The 17,073-nt window shown below is 46.1% G+C and overlaps 1 protein-coding gene across 1 annotated transcript in view; it reads left to right on the forward strand.

The window, feature by feature from the left end:
* Nucleotides 1-2,001: 2,001 nt before the first annotated feature.
* Nucleotides 2,002-17,073, forward strand: part of POLK (DNA polymerase kappa) — a 30,558-nt gene continuing 15,486 nt past the window's right edge. Inside the window, exons 1-6 of the mRNA XM_040985931.1 lie at nt 2,002-2,126; nt 3,308-3,461; nt 4,330-4,449; nt 12,097-12,249; nt 13,992-14,123; nt 15,738-15,891. Of these exons, the coding sequence (XP_040841865.1) occupies nt 2,116-2,126; nt 3,308-3,461; nt 4,330-4,449; nt 12,097-12,249; nt 13,992-14,123; nt 15,738-15,891 (724 nt within the window). The 5' untranslated portion in view covers nt 2,002-2,115. The remainder of the gene's footprint in view (nt 2,127-3,307; nt 3,462-4,329; nt 4,450-12,096; nt 12,250-13,991; nt 14,124-15,737; nt 15,892-17,073) is intronic.

Below are 17,073 nucleotides of genomic sequence, written 5' to 3' on the forward strand. Positions count from 1 at the left end.
GATGAGAGTCACCCTCTGCTGAAACCAGGGAGCAGCAAGTAAAGCTGGTTTAGGGAATGGAAGCAGTGAAGGTAGTTTGGAGATGTTCAGTCGAAGGTGTCAAGACGAGTCTGGTGTGGGGCTGTCAGGGCACTGGCAGATAAGCCATGTTCAGTGTGTGTGCCTAGGGAGTTACACAAGGCTGTTACACAAGTTAGGTGGAACTGGGCTGGAGCTATCTGTTCATCTCATGGACTTGCCTGGTGTTAGCACTGCCGGGGGCCCAGTTCCCCTGAGGCAACTAAGAACTGAAACATGGAGTGGGGTGAGGGCGAGACATTGCAGTACAGCAGGTTAAGCTGCCTGTTCAGGTCTCAGGTCGTCAACCTCTTCTTTAAAAAAAAAAAAAAATATATATATATATTTGTACTGGAAAGTCAGATTTACAGAGAAGGATCTTCCATGTGCTGATTCACACCCCAAGTGCTCACAACAGCCAGAGCTGAGCCGATGCAAAGGCAGGAGCCAGGAGCTTCTTTGAGGTCTCCCATTACAAGTACAGGATCCCTAGACCTTGGGCCATCCTTAACTGCTTTCCCAGACCACAAGCAGAGAGCTGGATGAGAAGTGCAGCAGCCAGGACACAAACCAGCACCCATACAGGATGCCAGCACATGGAAGGTGAAGGTTTAGCGACTGGCTATTGTGCCGGACCTGGTCCTCAACTTCTCATCCAGCTTCCTAATGACTTGGGAGGGTGCTGGTGAGGATCCAATTGCTTGAGCCATGTGGGGGACTGGGAAAGAAGATGTGTCTCTCTCTCGTTCTACCTTTCATATAGATGAGAATAAAACATTTAAAGGAAAAAGAGATATCTGCATCCTCTATTGGAGGATTTGGTTAGAATCCTGGCATCTGGTACGTCCACTCCAGCCTCTGCTGGACGGTTGCAGATGATGGGATACATGGCACGCATTCTAGGCTCCTGGCTTTGTCCTGGAACAGCCCTGGCTGTTCCAGGCATTAAATGAGTGAAACAGCCGATGGACCATGTCAGTGTGTGTGTGTGCGCGCCATATAAAATGTAGTTACTGTTTACCATATATGGAAATAGTGGTTGTTCAATAAGTACTTCTGCTTTCCTACATTTCATTGTTTAAAAGACAAAGCATTTATACTCTTACCCTTTTCAATAGTGCAGGTATGGTGAAATTATGATTTCTATTTCTCTGATTTTCTAGCAAATGCCAGGTAATTGGCTAGGCAGAATGTAATGATTAAAGGGGAAAATCCTAGGAATAAAAACAGAAAGCCAGGCTGTGTTCCTCTGGGCACTCAGAAGCAACACCTGCACCAGTGCTGCTCATGCTTGGCACACCCTGCGGCTCCTCACGTGTGTCTTAGAACCTGACTGCCTGACTCGCAGAACTTCTGGCTGATCTGGTGTGTGATGGAAATGTCTGAAGTTCCCCAAGTATGTCTGATCTGCAGCAGTTTGTGAGCAGTAGTGGGGTATACTCTGTCCTGTCAGGACAATGTTCTAAATCCCTTCCAAAACCTGTGGGTGCCAAAAATGGAAGCAGTGTTATTACAAAACGCTCTCAAAGCAGAGTGGAGTAAGTGGCCCTGTGTATACATGCCAACAGGAAGTCGCTGCCGTGGGAGGTCCGTGCTGCTGTCCCCGAGACCATCAGCATCGCGGAGGGAGGCCCACGCTGGAGGCAGTGGCATATCACGGGTCAGAGCCAGGTTCTCAGGAGTACCTATCCCTCTGCTGTCCTGACATTCTTACTCTCCCATTAAGCAGTTCACTTAACCTCTGAAACGCCCCACTTTTTTTTGTTTCTTTGCAGGGAAGTTCTAAAGATTCTGGTTTTTCTATTATAAATTTTGTTTGTGGATTTATTTATTTATTTAAAAAGCAGAATGATAGAAAGAGGGAGGGGAGAGAGAAATAAAGATCTTCCTTTCCCTGATCACTCTCCAAATTTTCACAACAGCTGGAGCTGGGTCAGGAGTCAGGACCTCTGTCTGGGTCTCCAGTGCGAGTGGAAAGAACCAAAGTGCTTGGACCATCGTGTGCTGCCTCCTTGGTGTGTTAGCAGCTACACCAAGTCAGAGTGTAGCATAGCCGCGATGCCAGTCAGGTACTCCGGTGTGGGATAACGTAGCCTGGATGCCAGTCAGGTACTCCGGTGTGGGATAACGTAGCCTGGATGCCAGTCAGGTACTCCGGTGTGGGATAACGTAGCCTGGATGCCAGTCAGGTACTCCAGTGTGGGATAACGTAGCCTGGATGCCAGTCAGATACTCCGGTGTGGGATACCAATATCCCAAGCAGTAGCTTAACTAGCCTGCCATGCCACACCTGCCCCTGCCAAGATGTTCTTCAAGCTTAATATACTAGTATGGGGAGCTAAACCATAGGGAACTATATAAAGATATTATTACTTGACGGGATTTTTCTTAACCCTAGGAGTGATATAACACAGCACTCAGAGCTGGTGCCGTGACAGTGAGCTAAGCCATCAGCTGACACCAGCAGCCCCTATGAATGCCGTTTCAAGGCTTGGCTGCTCTGCTTCCAATCCAGCTCTTTGCTAATGGGTCTGGAAGGCAGTGGAAGGTGGCGCACGTCTTTGTCCCCCTGCCACAGTGTTCATGGCTACCAGCATCAGCCTGGCCCAGCACTTAACATGCCCACCTGGGGAGTAAACCAGCAGATGGAAGAACTCTTTCTCTGTGGTGTCTTCTCTGTCTCTCCCTATAATTCTTCCTTTCAAATAAATATAATAAACCTTTTAAAAAATTATGCAATGTAATAATATCCTGGGAATAACTAGGTCATTGTTTTTTCATTTTCTGGTGAGTAGAGCTGTACATATAGTAGATAATATAGGCTGTGGGACTTAACATTTGCAGAAGTAGGAGTATCACTTTGTATTTATTTTTTGTGTGGTATATAATGTGGGTAGAAATTCAGGTTTTGCACTCAGACCTTGGTTGCAAAACAGGTTTTGCCTCTGGTTAGCAAATATGTGTCAGTAGGCACAGCTTTATTCTCTCTAAACTGGCAGTAATAGCATCTCCCTCATGTGGCAGCCTGAAATTCCCATGTGCAGCCCACACAAGGGACCTGACATGGAGTTTACAATGGTGTGGGCCTCTTGGGACAGTGATCTTAAAAGCCTGAGCAATAATTTTTCCTTAGCTGAAACTCTTTCCTTGTTCTTCAGTTTGCTTTGCTGATCTGTATCACTCTGGTTTTTAGGTGTCCCACCACCTCCATGGGTGCTTTTCAGAGCAGTGTTGAATCTGTTCTTTGCAGGTATTTTTTGAAAGCCTGCACCATGGATAACATGAAGAAGCAGCATGAAAGTGGAGAGGACCTTCTGCTTCGTGTGGGTCTGAATGACAACAAAGCAGGCATGGAAGGGCTAGACAAGGAGAAGATTAATAGAATTATAATGGAAGCTACAAAGGTATGTTTCCTGTTCCTTTTCATATCTCTAATAACATTTTACTTTCTCTTGAAAAGATCTTTGCTTGGGAGTTCATATTGTTGAAGCCTTTATTCTAACATACAATACTGCTAAACTGCAGAAGGCCCAGCATGAGCTCCCTGCTGTGCCCCAGCCCATTCCCAGGCACCTGCCTGTGTAGACTGTCTGGAAGCAGTGTGTGTGTGTGTGTGTAGGTGTCCTCTTGATGCCAGGAGCCCTTGCCTAGGCACTGCCTGTGTAGACTGTCTGTGGAAGTGCAGTGTGGTGGGTGTCCTCTTGCTGCTCAGGACAATCTTGGAATTGTCTTGCTTTTGGTGGTGCTGTGCTTTTTTCCCATGTTAGAGTCAGCCAGAGGTTTTTTTTTTCTAAGTGATTGAAGATCGGCATTTGTCGTTAAGCCTGTGTATGCAGGGCTCCTTGTTGATCCACGTTGTAAGCCACTTGCAGACAGAGAACCTATTCTGCTCTGAATATTGTTGCACTTCCTCCTTGTGTGCAAGGAGATTGCTCAGGGTGGGCTTCTGCCCCATATGTGCGTGTCACCTTTGTGCGGTTCAGATCTGTGCTCATCTCAGCTGCATACTAAGCCATACGAGGCTGATGATAACCCTGGGAACCAGCAGTCTGTTAGTAAATGCATGTCTCACAAAGAAGGAAGCTGTGACGCAGAAAGATGAAGTAGGGTGAAGCATCACAAGCAGTGGCTTACCTCTGCACCACAGCCTCCGAGCACTCTGACTGCAGAGTCTGTCTCCAGCCACCATATTACACACCCTACAGAAAGCAAGCTGGCGTGAGGCTTTTCTTTACACAGCTGTCTTATAGTTTGTCTTTTCTTCCTCCATAGGGGTCTAGATTTTATGGAAATGAACTCAAGAAAGAAAAGCAGGTTAATCAGCGGATTGAAAAAATGATGCAACAAAAAGCTCAAATTACCAACCAGCAGCTAAGGAAAGCACAACTACAGGTATTAATTTGATTGTCAAGTTAAGTGTAAGCTGATAGAGCAGTAACTGACAGAATCATAGAGCCAGAGTTGTGGCACAGCAAGTTAAACTGCCTGTGGGGACTGCTGCTTTCTATACTGTAATGCCTATTTGAGTCTGTACTACTTGCTTTTGTCCCAGAACCTTGCTCATGACCAGGGAAGGCAGCAAAAGACGGTCCAAGTAGTTGGCCCCACCAAGATGGAGTCCCAGGTGCTTGGCTTCAGGCTGGCCCACGTCTGGCCAGTGGAAGAGTGTGTGTCTCTCTCTCTCTCTCTTATTCTCTCTCTGGTGCGTAGGAGGCAGGGACTCTAACACTTGAGCCATCACCTTCTGTCTCTTGCTGTGTCCCAGGCATCCTGACGTAGGTGCAGGCATCCCATGGAGTTGGTTCAGCTGCTGTAACCAGTTCCCCAAATCATGTGGTCCCATTATCTCCCTTGGGGTTGTCCTTACCTAGAATGACAGAAATTAATTATTTCTAGTCTGTGTTCCATCTCTTGGTAAGGAATAAAGGGAGAGAATTAAAGACAGTAGCTTGTCCGTGTTCCATGTGGTTTAGCAAGAGTTGGGATCCCCAGCCCTTCCTGACAGCAGCAGGGGCTGGCAGTGTATTCTGACCTTGAGACGCCATTGACCGGCCGAAAAGCGGTGATATCCATGAGGTGGCTTGCTGGGCTTTCACTGACACTGCATGGAGTACGTGTATGAAGTTGGGAAGAGCTGCTATCTCAAAAATAATGAATTTCCCTTTCTATAAACATAAACATGGAATTTCTTTCCATTTATTTAGTTCTTCAAGATGTGAAGCTTTCTACATGATGACCTTGTATATAATTTGTTAGACTTATACTGAAATATAACTGGTACGAATTTTGGTAGTGCTAATGTGTATTGAATTTTTTTTTTAAATAAGATTTATTTATTTATTTTATTGGAAAGTTGTGTTTACAGACAGAGAGAAAGATCTTTCATCTGCTGGTTGACTCCCCAAGTAGCCACAGTGATTGGAGCTAAATTGATCCAAAACCAGGAGCCAGGAGCTTCCTCCAGGTCTCTCACATGGGTACAGGAGTTCAAGGCTTTGGGCCGTCCTCGACTGCTTTCCTAGGCCACAAGTAGAGAGCTAGCTAGGAAGTGGAGCAGCTGGGATATGAGCCAGTGCCCATGTGGGATCCTGGCACATGCAAGGTGAGGATTAAGCACTACACTATCTTGCCAGGCCCATGCTGTTGCTTTCACTGCTCCTAGATTGAGGCAATCTTTCCAAGGTCCATTGGCTGACATAGTCCACCTTGGTGGTGTATGTGTGTGTGTTTCTGGGTATATGTGTGGTTCTGTGTACGTGTTTCTGGGAATATGTATGGTTCTGTGAGTGTGTATGTATGTGTGTGTGTTTCTGGGTGTATGTGTGGTTCTCTGAATATGTGTGTGTGTCTGTGTTTCTGGCTATATGTGTGGTTCTGTGAGTGTGTATGTCTGTGTGTGTCTTTGCTTCTGGGTGTCTGTGTATGTCTCTATATGTCTGTATATGTGTTGCGGGGCAGCCGCCTTCAGTCTTGAAGCCACTGAGAAGAGCAGAGCATGCAGGCATAGCTGTATTCCGTTACCCAAGCCAGGAGGATCAGGGGCCTCGCCTGCTTTCAGATCAGATTTTCCATCTGCTAGCACTGCACTCATGGATATTGGGCAACAGATGTGGGAGGAAGAACAGAGTGGGGAATACCTATCATTGCTGTGCTGGGAAAGGGGAGGTATAGTTCTCAGAAGAGGGAAGCACTTTTCCTTCCGTTTGTGTTCTTTTCCTGTGGTTGTCATGGGGATTTTCAACTCTCTTGGCTGGTGGGAATGTTTAGTTACTTAAGAAATGAGATTATGGTGGAATTTGAGGTGTCCTAGGTGGAGCTCAGGAAACCACACTAGATCTGGCTTCTCCTGGCCTGTCAGCATGAGCAGTAACCTCTGGCCAGAAGACATATTGCTCCCAGAGTGGAGGCTGGAAGCCGAGCTAGGCCCATGGGCCTTGTCCTGGCTGACAGTGGGAACCCAGTCCTTTGAGCCACACCTTCACCTCCCAGGCTCTGCATGAGCCAAAGCGGCAGTCAGGAGCCAGGGGTGCCTGGGACCAATGCCGGCTAGTCAAGGTCTGGGTTTTGGTAAATTTTCATTCTGCTCACAATAACATTGTTTCTGAATTGGTGTTAACTCTTGAGCAATTTACTTTTTGGACATTTTGGCCAGTTTTGTGACTGTGTAATATATAAATACCTGATTACATTATAAGGCATGGTTCACATGAATTGTGCTGCTATGCTGTTTCTAAGGCTCATATCCTTGTATGTGGTTACAACCTGGAGGAACAGAAAATACCTTGCACTGTGAATCAGATGAATCCAATGAAGGGTTCTGTTCCAGTTAGGACTGCCTGTTTCATGGGAGGTTCCCTGACTCCTGTTGTGGAATGGCAGGAAATGTGTTCTATGTTGATTGCCACATTGTTTGATTTGTTGAGTTTCCTCTGAAAAAAGTTGTGTAAATGGGAGGGGATTGAGGAAGTCGTAAGAAGTCAAGACAGAACAGAGATGTTTTCAATTGAAATTGTTTCTATTTTAGAGTTCTAAATGTCCATGTTGTAGGTTTTGTTCCACATATTGGGACAGGAACTGAGGTGAGAACTCTGTACACATGAATCCCAGGTGTGTGAGAGAACACTCTAGAATGTTCTCCCACTTGAAGGAGGACTCTTGAACTGTCATCTCAGAACTCTTAGCAGAGGTGAGTGGAATCAAGGGTCTTGTCTTCATGCTAGAAAGAATTGAGTGTGAGACAGTGTAATGCCAAGCAGGCTATTGCACTTTAGTGGGACAGGGAGTCTGTCAGACAGGATCAGACTGGGCGGGCAAGACTGCATGGTGTAAGAGAATACACGTGACAGGCCGAGTGACTCAGGGAGGAGCTGAGAGCAAAGCGTATAGTCTGTATCCAGACCAAAGCCTCTGAAGGAATGGAGTTAGTTCTCCCTGTGGTTCCCCCTTCCCTTCCTCCTTCTGGACAAAGAGCTTGCTGGGTGAGGAAAAGGTAAAATTGATCTCTTGTCAGACTAGGTGGCCCACCTGGTAGTGGACAGGCTGTGGAGGTGTCCTCACCCGGAGTGGTCAGCTGACTTGCCCCTGTGAGCTGGGATCAAAGCTTCCAGGGAGAAGGCTGGGACCACCCAGGAAGTAGCTGGGGCATGGGCAAGACTTGGTAGTGTGTAATTCTGGGCGGCTTCCTGGCTTTGCTTCTGAGCCTGCTGGGGGCTGTTTCCTCCTACGGAAACTGCACAGGGGGCAATTTCTAACTTGCCAGAGGTCCATGTTACATTCCATGGCAGCTGTTCGGCAAATCAGCTCATTTTATTGACCCAGGTGTACTCAGTAGTTGCTAGGTTAATAACAAGTCAAAAGAATGGAAATCATTATCTCTAAAATACTCTCCTGACGGGAATGGGGCTTTTAAAAAGAAAATAATCTGTCTTGTAAATATAAAATGTATCATTAGAGACTTTGCTCCTGGAGCCTACAGCAAGTCCTTGTCCCCATAAGAATTCTAGACATGAGGCGGAGAGTAGGGTCAGCAAGCTGAATGTCACAGAGAAGTACACTGGCAGACAGCCTTCAGACTGCATTGCTGTGGATGGAGGGTCCACGCCCCCCTCCCTTCTGGGATACTGCTGGACAGAGGGCTGTGAAATTCCTCCCCAAGTTTTATTATCTATGGTATCAGATCAAATAGCCTCCTTGGCGTTGGGTCACAGATCTTCCCGGGGGAAGATGGGCTCCCTCGTGGGTGGGACTTTGCTTTGAAGGCTGCTGCGTTCCTTCCCTACACCTCTTTCCCTTTGGCCCTTCCACACATATAGGCTGATGACTGTCTTTCCTTAACAGTTTGAACTTCCCTCAGTGTATAAAAGAGCATTGGGAGATGCTAGAAGGAACACAGTCTCACAGTCTCGGAGTCACTGGACCTATCCAGCTGCATGGCAGGGCCCAGTGCTGGTGCTGCTGGCTGTGCGCCTTGGGGCCAGCTCCCTTTCTTGTCCGGAGCCTTAAAGTGGAAGTGGTCATGAGGGGGTCTCTGGACCCATTGACCTGAGTCAGTGAGTGAACAGACTTGAGAGACACTTGGCTGTTACTGGCCGTGCATGGTATATGCAATATCATTAAGCCTTTTTCATATCCTCTGATAAATACATCCCATAGGGGTATCTTTAATTCTTTTTTTTTTTTTTTGAAGATTTTATTTATGTGTTTGAAAGACAGAGTTACAGAGTGAAAAAAGCAGAGAGAGAAAAATCTTTCATCCATTAGTTCACTGTCCAAATGGCCATGACGGACAGGGTTGAGGCAAGCTGGAGCTGGAGCAGGGTTTCCTCAGGGACCCCTGCTGCCTTCAGTTGCATTAGCAGGGAGCTCAATCGGAAGCAGTCAAGACTTGAACTGACTCCCATATGGGATGCAGGTGCCACAGTGCCAGCCTCTCTTTAATTTTCTCAAGGGACATTAAAGGGTTAGGTTTAGTCTCACTTTATAAAGAAAAGCAAGGAGGAGGAGAATTGCCTTGCCCGCTGTCATGCAACTAATGAGTGTTAGAATCCAAACCAAAATTTTTACTCTTTTCCTAACTTTTATGTATTTAAGAGGCGAAGAGAGAGAAACAGAGAGAAGTCTCCATCCACTGATTCACTCCCCAAATGTGTGTGCAGCAGCCTGGATAGGCTGGGCTGGTTCCAGGAGCCTGGACTCCCATGCAGGTCTCCAATGCGAGTGGGCAGGACTGAGCCTGTCTGCCTGACCTTTGGGGCATACACAAGTCCCCGTAGTGGCCGAGAGGAGCTGTGGAGGTGTTAGAGACTCAGTCAGAACTCCATGGCACGTGAGGGAGAGTGCCCTCCGTGGCAGGGCTGTGTGGGGGGCTGCAGAGAGTCATGCAGCAGTGAGCCATCCTGTCTTGGGGAAGGCACTGGAACAGATGAGTCATCTGCTGGGGATGTTCCCTCTCGGCCCTGGGAAGGGGAGTGTGAAAGACGCAGTCAGCATGGCCGCAGGAGCCCAAGAAGGACTCCTGCCCGTCTGCTTGTTGCAGGTCACTGTGTCTGCCTTGCTCTCTACTGACTCTTGTCACTTGGGCGTGTTTTCTGGATGGATACAGGACAGTTTTTAGTCTCCCTCTGTATGCACGTCCTGTCAGGATGCTCAGTGCTAACTCATTGTTGCAATACTGTAGGAAATAAGGCTAAAGCAAAACGATAGATGAGTCAGATTGGAACGTTCTGTTTACTACATCAGTTGTATTACCAGAACCCAAAGCCTTATCCACAGTTTCTCTGTTGCTTTTTCTTTTTTTAGCCAACTTTCACACATCACTGTAAATTTCCTTCCTGATTTCCTACCAGTCATCCCTCCCTGTTAGAAAGAATTCAAAGACAGATAAAATCTTGAAAAAAAAAAAAACAACAACTTGGAACTTAGTATCTAATACAATGCATGGTTAGTAAGAGGAGGAAAACAAATATGAGAAATTAAGTTCTGTGGCTTAGAGGACAGAGATGGAGTTAAGTTACCTAGCAAACCAATGATATGTGAACAGACCTTGGAAGCCGTGGGACAGAGCTGGGTTAGGTGTCAGAACACCTGGCCAGCCACACCCTCTACAGCGTCAGTGTGGCTGACATGATCCCATGTGGGTGCCAGACTGAGTGGAGGACAGCCTAGGACCTTGGCACCCTGTACCTGTGTGGGAGACCCAGAAGAAGCCCCTGGCTTCAGATTGGCTCAGCTGCAGCCATTGCAGCCACTTGGGGAGTGAACCAGTGGACAGATCTTTCTCTCTGTATTTCTTTCTATAAATCTGCCTTTCCAAAAATAATAATAATAATAAATGTTAAGATGGAGGAGGAGAAGAAAGGCTGTGGAAGACAGCTGTGCATGTGGAGATAAGTTGCATTCCAGCACCTTGTAGCCCTGTCACTCTCTGCCTTAGAGGATAATTGCATTCTAGAGATGCCACAACGTGCTTATTCCCTCTACTCGTCTGTGGCTGTTATTATTTTATGTAAATTTAGGAGACTAACAGACCCACTTGCTTTCCGCTCTGCAAATGCCTGCAGCCAGAGACCTAATCCACAGACTCAGTCTTGAGTTAGCCCTGCTGCCCTGCAGCATGTGCGTGAGCAGGAAGCCAGCACTCAGCTGCAGCACTCCAAGCTGGGCTGTGGTGCCAGATGCCCACACTGTTCTGGCCTTGGCACAGCCCCAAGCCCTGCCCCCGTGCTCAGTTGCAGTTCTTCTGACTGCTTTCTCCTTGCATGATTCTAAATCCATCAAACATCACACGGGCGGGCTGGTGCTATGGGACATAGTTAAGCTCCAACTTCAGTGAGAAAGTTCTTTAAAAGTTGTATTTCTTACTGTAGTATTTGACATACATGGGGGTCTTCAGAAAGTTCAGTGTATGTTGTCATTTAATTTCATTTGTTCCTGAAGTTTTTTGGAGTTTCTTCATGTATTAGAGTTCTGAAGGATAAATTACAGCTTGTTTTCAGCTCTTTGTAGGGAATAACACGTACCTGGTGTTATCGTTCACTCTTCTACAGAGGGCATGAATGTTTACGTTAGACTTCTAGGCACTGCACAGCATGAACATCAGTGTAAATGAGATATATGTGTATAAATATGTATGTAGTAGCCTTGGTCGCTGTTTTAAAACTGTTACTATTACCAGTCAAAGGGGGTTTGTTTGAGACCAGCACAATGACTAAACTGGCTAATCCTTCACCTTCAATTGCCATATGGGAACCAGTTTGTGTCCTGGCTGCTCTACTTCCCATCCAGTTCCCTGCTTGTGGCCTGGGAAAGCAGTCGAGGATGACCCAGAGCTTTGGGACCCTGCACCTGCGTGGCAGACCCGGAAGAAGCTCCTGGCTCTTGGCTTCAGATCGACTCAGTTTCAGCCATTGCCACCACTTGGGAAATCAGTGGATGGAAGATCTTTCTCTCTGTCTTTCCTTCTCTCTGTAATCTGCCTTTCAATGAAAATAAATATTTTTAAAGGAGGAGGAATTTGTTTCCTCTAACTTAAGACTTTGTTACAATAACTTCTCCAAACTTATACAGTTGTCAAATAATTTGAAAATATAGTTGGAGTGGTTCCTCTGTTCAGTAAATGTTTATTAAGTACTTAAGTACTGGGACCCTGCCATCCACATGGAGTTCCAAAACTCCTGACTTTGGCCTGATCCAGCCCTGGTCATTGCAGCCATTTGGGGAGTGACGCAGCAGATGGATTTATATTCTCCCTCCGTCTTTCTCTCTCTCTGCTTTTCAAGTAGATAAACCAATGTTCTTCAAAAAAGAAAAAAAAAGCACTTACCAGCCTTAATGAGCAGTAATAAAATTGATGTATACACTCTTCAACAGTAATGAACTATATGTGCCCTCATTAACACCCATGAGCAGCAGTAAGTGTACATTTGTAACTCACAGTGGATGAGGGGTGGGCAGGTGCAGGCCACCAGCTAGATCCAGATAAGTGTTTTGGTCAATGAAATTTCAGTGTCATGTCTCACATGTTAACATTTTTAAATTAAGGTGGACAGATTTGCAATGGAATTGGAACAGAACCGGAATCTGAGTAACACCATGGTCCATGTAGACATGGATGCTTTCTATGCAGCTGTGGAGATGAGGGACAACCCAGAGCTGAGAGACAAGCCCATTGCTGTGGGCTCGATGAGTATGTTGGTAAGTTGGTAAGGAGGATGAGCGAACGGGCATTTCTTGTCTATTCTCGTCAGTCTTCAGCTGCTTGGAAGGGAGTGCTTCCATTGAGCTCCATCCCTGGTCAAGATATTTTTTACCAGGGTAGTTACTGTGCCATGTTGGAGTGATGGGTATAAAGTCCCAGCTCTGCTTCCTGCTAACAGGTGCCCTGAGAGGCGGCAGGTAATGGCACTAGGGATTGGGTCCCTGCCACCTCTGTGGGAAGCCAGGGCCAACCTCTGGGCTCCCGGCTCCGGCCTGATCCAGCCTTGGCTGTTATGGGAATTTTGGCAGTGAACCAATATTTGGAGGATCTCTCTTTGTCTATGTCTGTATGTCTTCAAATAAATAAAAGTAAAATTTTACAAATTTTTGAAACTTAAAGACTGCTCACAGCATTTTTGGAGCCTGCTTTATCTGACATGCTTTGATTTCTGTTAGATAAGTAATTTCCAAATAAAACAAATCCCAAAAGTTGAGTGTGAGCCTCTGTGTCTATTCCCAGAATCCTAAAACTTTTTGAGCTTCCTACATAATACTTGGAAATGTCAGACTTTAAGTTCCAGATTTCCAGCTTAGGGAGACCTCATCAGTGAATGGTGTACAGACAGAGATCCTCAGATTCGAAGAGTCCCAAATCAGAGATAGATGCTCAACCTGTATTGTGATGTTGTACTACTTTTTATTATTATGATTTGGAATCTTTGTTATTTGTGTTATGCCATTACCTCACAACTTCCTATACTATTTGCTGCACTGTTACTTTCATGTAGCATCATCTAGCGTCTTACAAACTTTGATATATCCTAACTAGAATGCATGTATGTCTTCTATTTAATTTTTACATTAATTTATTTGAAATGCAGAGTAACGGAGACAGAGAGATCATCTGTGCTCTGGCTTATTCCCCAAATAGCCACGACTATTGGTGCCAGAAACTCCATGTGGGTCTCATACATGGGTGTCAGGACCTGCATGGTAGGGCCGTCCATCTTGCACTGCTCTCACAGCTACTAGAATGGACACAGAGCGGCTGGGCCTTGACCGGCATTCAGCTATGGGAAGCTGGCATTGAAGCCACCTAGTGTAATAAACTGCTGCAAAGGGCCAGCCAAAGAGGATGCCTGCTTGAACAATGTGTGTAGTTACTGGAAATACAGGCAAGTTTTTTCCTAAGACTGTCTGTCTTGCTTACTATGTAGTATCATGTTCTAAGTAGGTGGGACAGCAGTGAGATAAGGTCCTAGGACCCAACAGGGTAAACTCAAAGCCTGGTGCAGGTCAGTAAGCTGTAAAAGAGATGTCCTTAGGGCCCAGCGCTATAGTGTAGTGGTTAAAGTCCTCACCTTGAACGGCCGGGATCCCATATGGGCACTGGTTCTAATCCCGGTGGACCCACTTCCCATCCGGCTCCCTGCTTGTGGCCTGGGAAAGCAGTCGAGGACAGCCCAAAGCCTTGGGACCCTGCCCCCACATGGGAGACCCGGAAGAGCTCCTGGTTCCTGGCTTTGGATCGGCTCAGCTCCAACCGTTGCGGCCACTTGGGGGGTGAACCATTGGATGGAAGATCTTCCTCTCTGTCTCTCCTCCTCTCTGTATATCCACCTTTCCAATAAAAATAAATAAATCTTAAAAAAAAAAAAAGAGAGAGAGATGTCCTTATATTGATCAATATCTCCACTTAGCTTTGTATATTTTTCCCCATGTGGTCAACTCTCCTTCAGTCTACTTCAAATTACCATGCAAGAAGGTTTGGTGTCCGAGCAGCCATGCCAGGGTTTATTGCCAAGAGACTCTGCCCACAGCTTATTATAGTGCCCCCAAACTTCGACAAGTATCGAGCGGTGAGTCAGGAGGTAAGTCACGGGTCCCATCTTCCTCGAGCCCCTGCTGGTAGAGACCTGACACCTCCACCCTTCCCTCAGCATGCGTCTGGGGTGCTGGGCTCAGGGTGGCACCCAGGCTGTTCATCCTGTACTTCCCCTGCTTTTTTGCCTTTGTGTGTATTTTTGTGTGCAATAGCCTCCTTATATGTTAAAACAGCTACCCATGTTTCTCTTCAGGTGCAGTATAGATTTCCTTCATCCCTAATTTCAACTTTTTTTACGTTTGTGTCAGTGTTTCTAAGCAGTGACAGAATCTGTGACTGTTAGCTGCTTTCCGTGCCCTACAGTCTAGCCAGGTGATGTCCAGGAGACTGGTCAGCAGGGACAAAGGGCAGGACAAGGGCTCTGAGTGTCTCCTGTAGGACACTGCCACTTCTAGGCTGTGTGCTGGGATTTACGTCCTGGGTCAGAAGGTTGCAGGATCACACCAGACACTGTACAGTTGCTGCCGTGACATTATCTCTGTTATTGTGTTCCTGACTTTCAAAAAAGATTTATCTATTTATTTATTTATTAAGCAGAATGAGAGAGAGAGCTTCCATCTGCTAATTCACTCCCCAAATTGCTACAATAGCTAGTATGTATTACAAAGACATAAAATGTTCACCATAACTGCAGTGGGCTTTAATAAGTTAAAAATCCTGTGAAGAATAAAGTCCTCCTTTGACTCAGTACAACTTCTAACAAACACAGTGACAAGTAGGTAAGAACCAACTGTTCTTAGCGTCTTCATGTCTAAGTACAAGCTGCTTCACGAATGATACTCATGTGTAAATGAACTGCTGCACACATTTGTCACTGATTGTACATGCAGTAATGGGGCAGTGACTTAAGGAACTTGGGCCTGGCACAGTAGCCAAGCAGCTAAAGTCCTCGCCTTGTCTGTACCGGCATCTCATGTGTGCTGGCTCTAATCCTGGCGGACCCAGCTCTCAGGTTGTGGTCTGGGACCCTGCACCCACATGGGAGACCAGGAAGAGGCACCTATCCCTTGATTTCAGATCGGCTCAGCTCCGGCCGTTGTCGCTGCTTGGGGAGTGAATCAGTGGATGAAAGATCTTCCTCTCTGTCTCTCCTCTTCTCTGTATATCTGACTTTCTAATAAAAAATTTAAAAATAAATCATAGGAAAAACAAAAAGTTTAAGGAACCCAGGATAGTGCAGCATCTTTATTTGTTGGAGCTTCAGACTTGTCTTTCCTGGATGTGTCTTTCAGTTCTGGTAGCAGGCACGCACTTCTGTCTCCGGGAACACTGCCCATTCAGACCTCCAGAGGGCGCCAGCCACTGGTGCCTCAGTGTCACCTTCCGAGATTTATATGCATCACTTTCTGCAGCTTGCTATAGGTGGCCGAATAATGTTGCATAAAAGGAAGCCTTTTGTGATCTCCTTCCTGATCTGCTTTAATTTGAAAGAATTGACAAATGAGCTTAAGAGTGAATTATTTATTTCCTCAATCCATGACTTATTGATTGCAGGATCATTACTGTAGTTGCAGGGCCAGAGTACTAAACTTTTGGTCAGCTCTCTGGAGAAGGTTTTGCAGTGATGACACCATTGGAACCTTTGTCATTCCTTTTGAAGGTTAAGGAAATACTTGCTGATTACGATCCTGACTTTATGGCTATGAGTCTAGATGAAGCCTACTTAAACATAACAAAGCACTTAGTGGAAAGACAGAGCTGGCCCGAGGACAAAAGAAGGTACTTCACCAAAATGGGAAACCCTGCAGAAAATGGTAAGCAGTTTATTGCAACTAACAAATTAAAATAAACAAACAAACAAAAACAACCTTTCAGATTGACCTAGCTGGCTCATGACCATGTACAAGTATAGAAGGTCAGACCAGCTACATCGAGAGACATGGAGCACCGGAGGTTTTCTGAATTCCCTGTGTGGGAGCCCATCTGTAAGCATGGTCATCAGAGTCCTTGGGTCGGGGGTCACCCCCTGCTCTTCTGCAACCTGAAGAGCATCCGACTGGCAGCACTCAAGTGGAGAAAGCCATGGCTTGCTGTGAATGTTTTCTCTGACCGTTAATGAAAACAAATTTTAAAAGATGAGCCTCAGACATAGCCAAATCTTCCTGTTTTCCACATGTTCTGTAATCTCGGTGTACTCCTGACTCTGGCTTAGTGTTGTAGATGGCCGATGGGAGAGCTCGCTCTGTCACTCTGCCTGTCAGATAAGTAAGATATTTTAGCTGTTTCTAGTGAATGACTCTGTGGGCTAGAGGCATGTCTGCTGTCACAGGAACAGGGCCTTGCAGTTTTGGCAGGCGACGGATGCGTCTTCCAAAGTCTAGAACATTCCTGTTCTGTTTTCCTCCTCTTTTTTGTAAAAAAAAATATATATACATATATATGTATATATATTATTTTAAAGGCAGATTTAGAGAAAGAGGGAGAGAGAGAGATCTTCTGTCTTTTGGTTCACTCCCCAAATAGCTCTAACAGCCTGAACTAAGTCAGCCAAAGCTGGAAGCCAGGAGCTTCTTCCAGATCCCCCATGCGGCCAAGGTCTCCCAGGGGCTCGGGCCATTTTCCACTGCTTTCCCAAGCCATAAGAAGGGAGCTGGCTCAGAAGTGCAGCAGCCAGGACTCTAACCAGTGCTTTATGGGAGGCCAGCACTGCAAGACAGAGGATTAGCCTGTTGAGCCACTGTGTCAGCCCCTCCCTCCACCTTTACAAAATGTTTTTCTTTGAACATGTGCTACTGACTGTGGTCTCCACATATGTGAAAATTGATCATTATGATTTTACATTTTCTCTGGTTTGTGTGCCTAGTGAACAAGTGCCAAACCATGTGAGGAATGAAATAGCATCACACGACTAGCACCGGCCATCAAGGTGGACGGCTTTAGTTCTAGCACTGTCTCTGATTACATCAGCAGCCCAGCAGGTAGTATCACCACAAGGT

The sequence above is a fragment of the Ochotona curzoniae genome, unplaced genomic scaffold, assembly GCF_017591425.1.
Source record: "Ochotona curzoniae isolate NIBS_2020 unplaced genomic scaffold, NIBS_Ocur_1.0 contig_4501, whole genome shotgun sequence".
In the NCBI taxonomy this organism is placed as follows: domain Eukaryota; kingdom Metazoa; phylum Chordata; class Mammalia; order Lagomorpha; family Ochotonidae; genus Ochotona; species Ochotona curzoniae.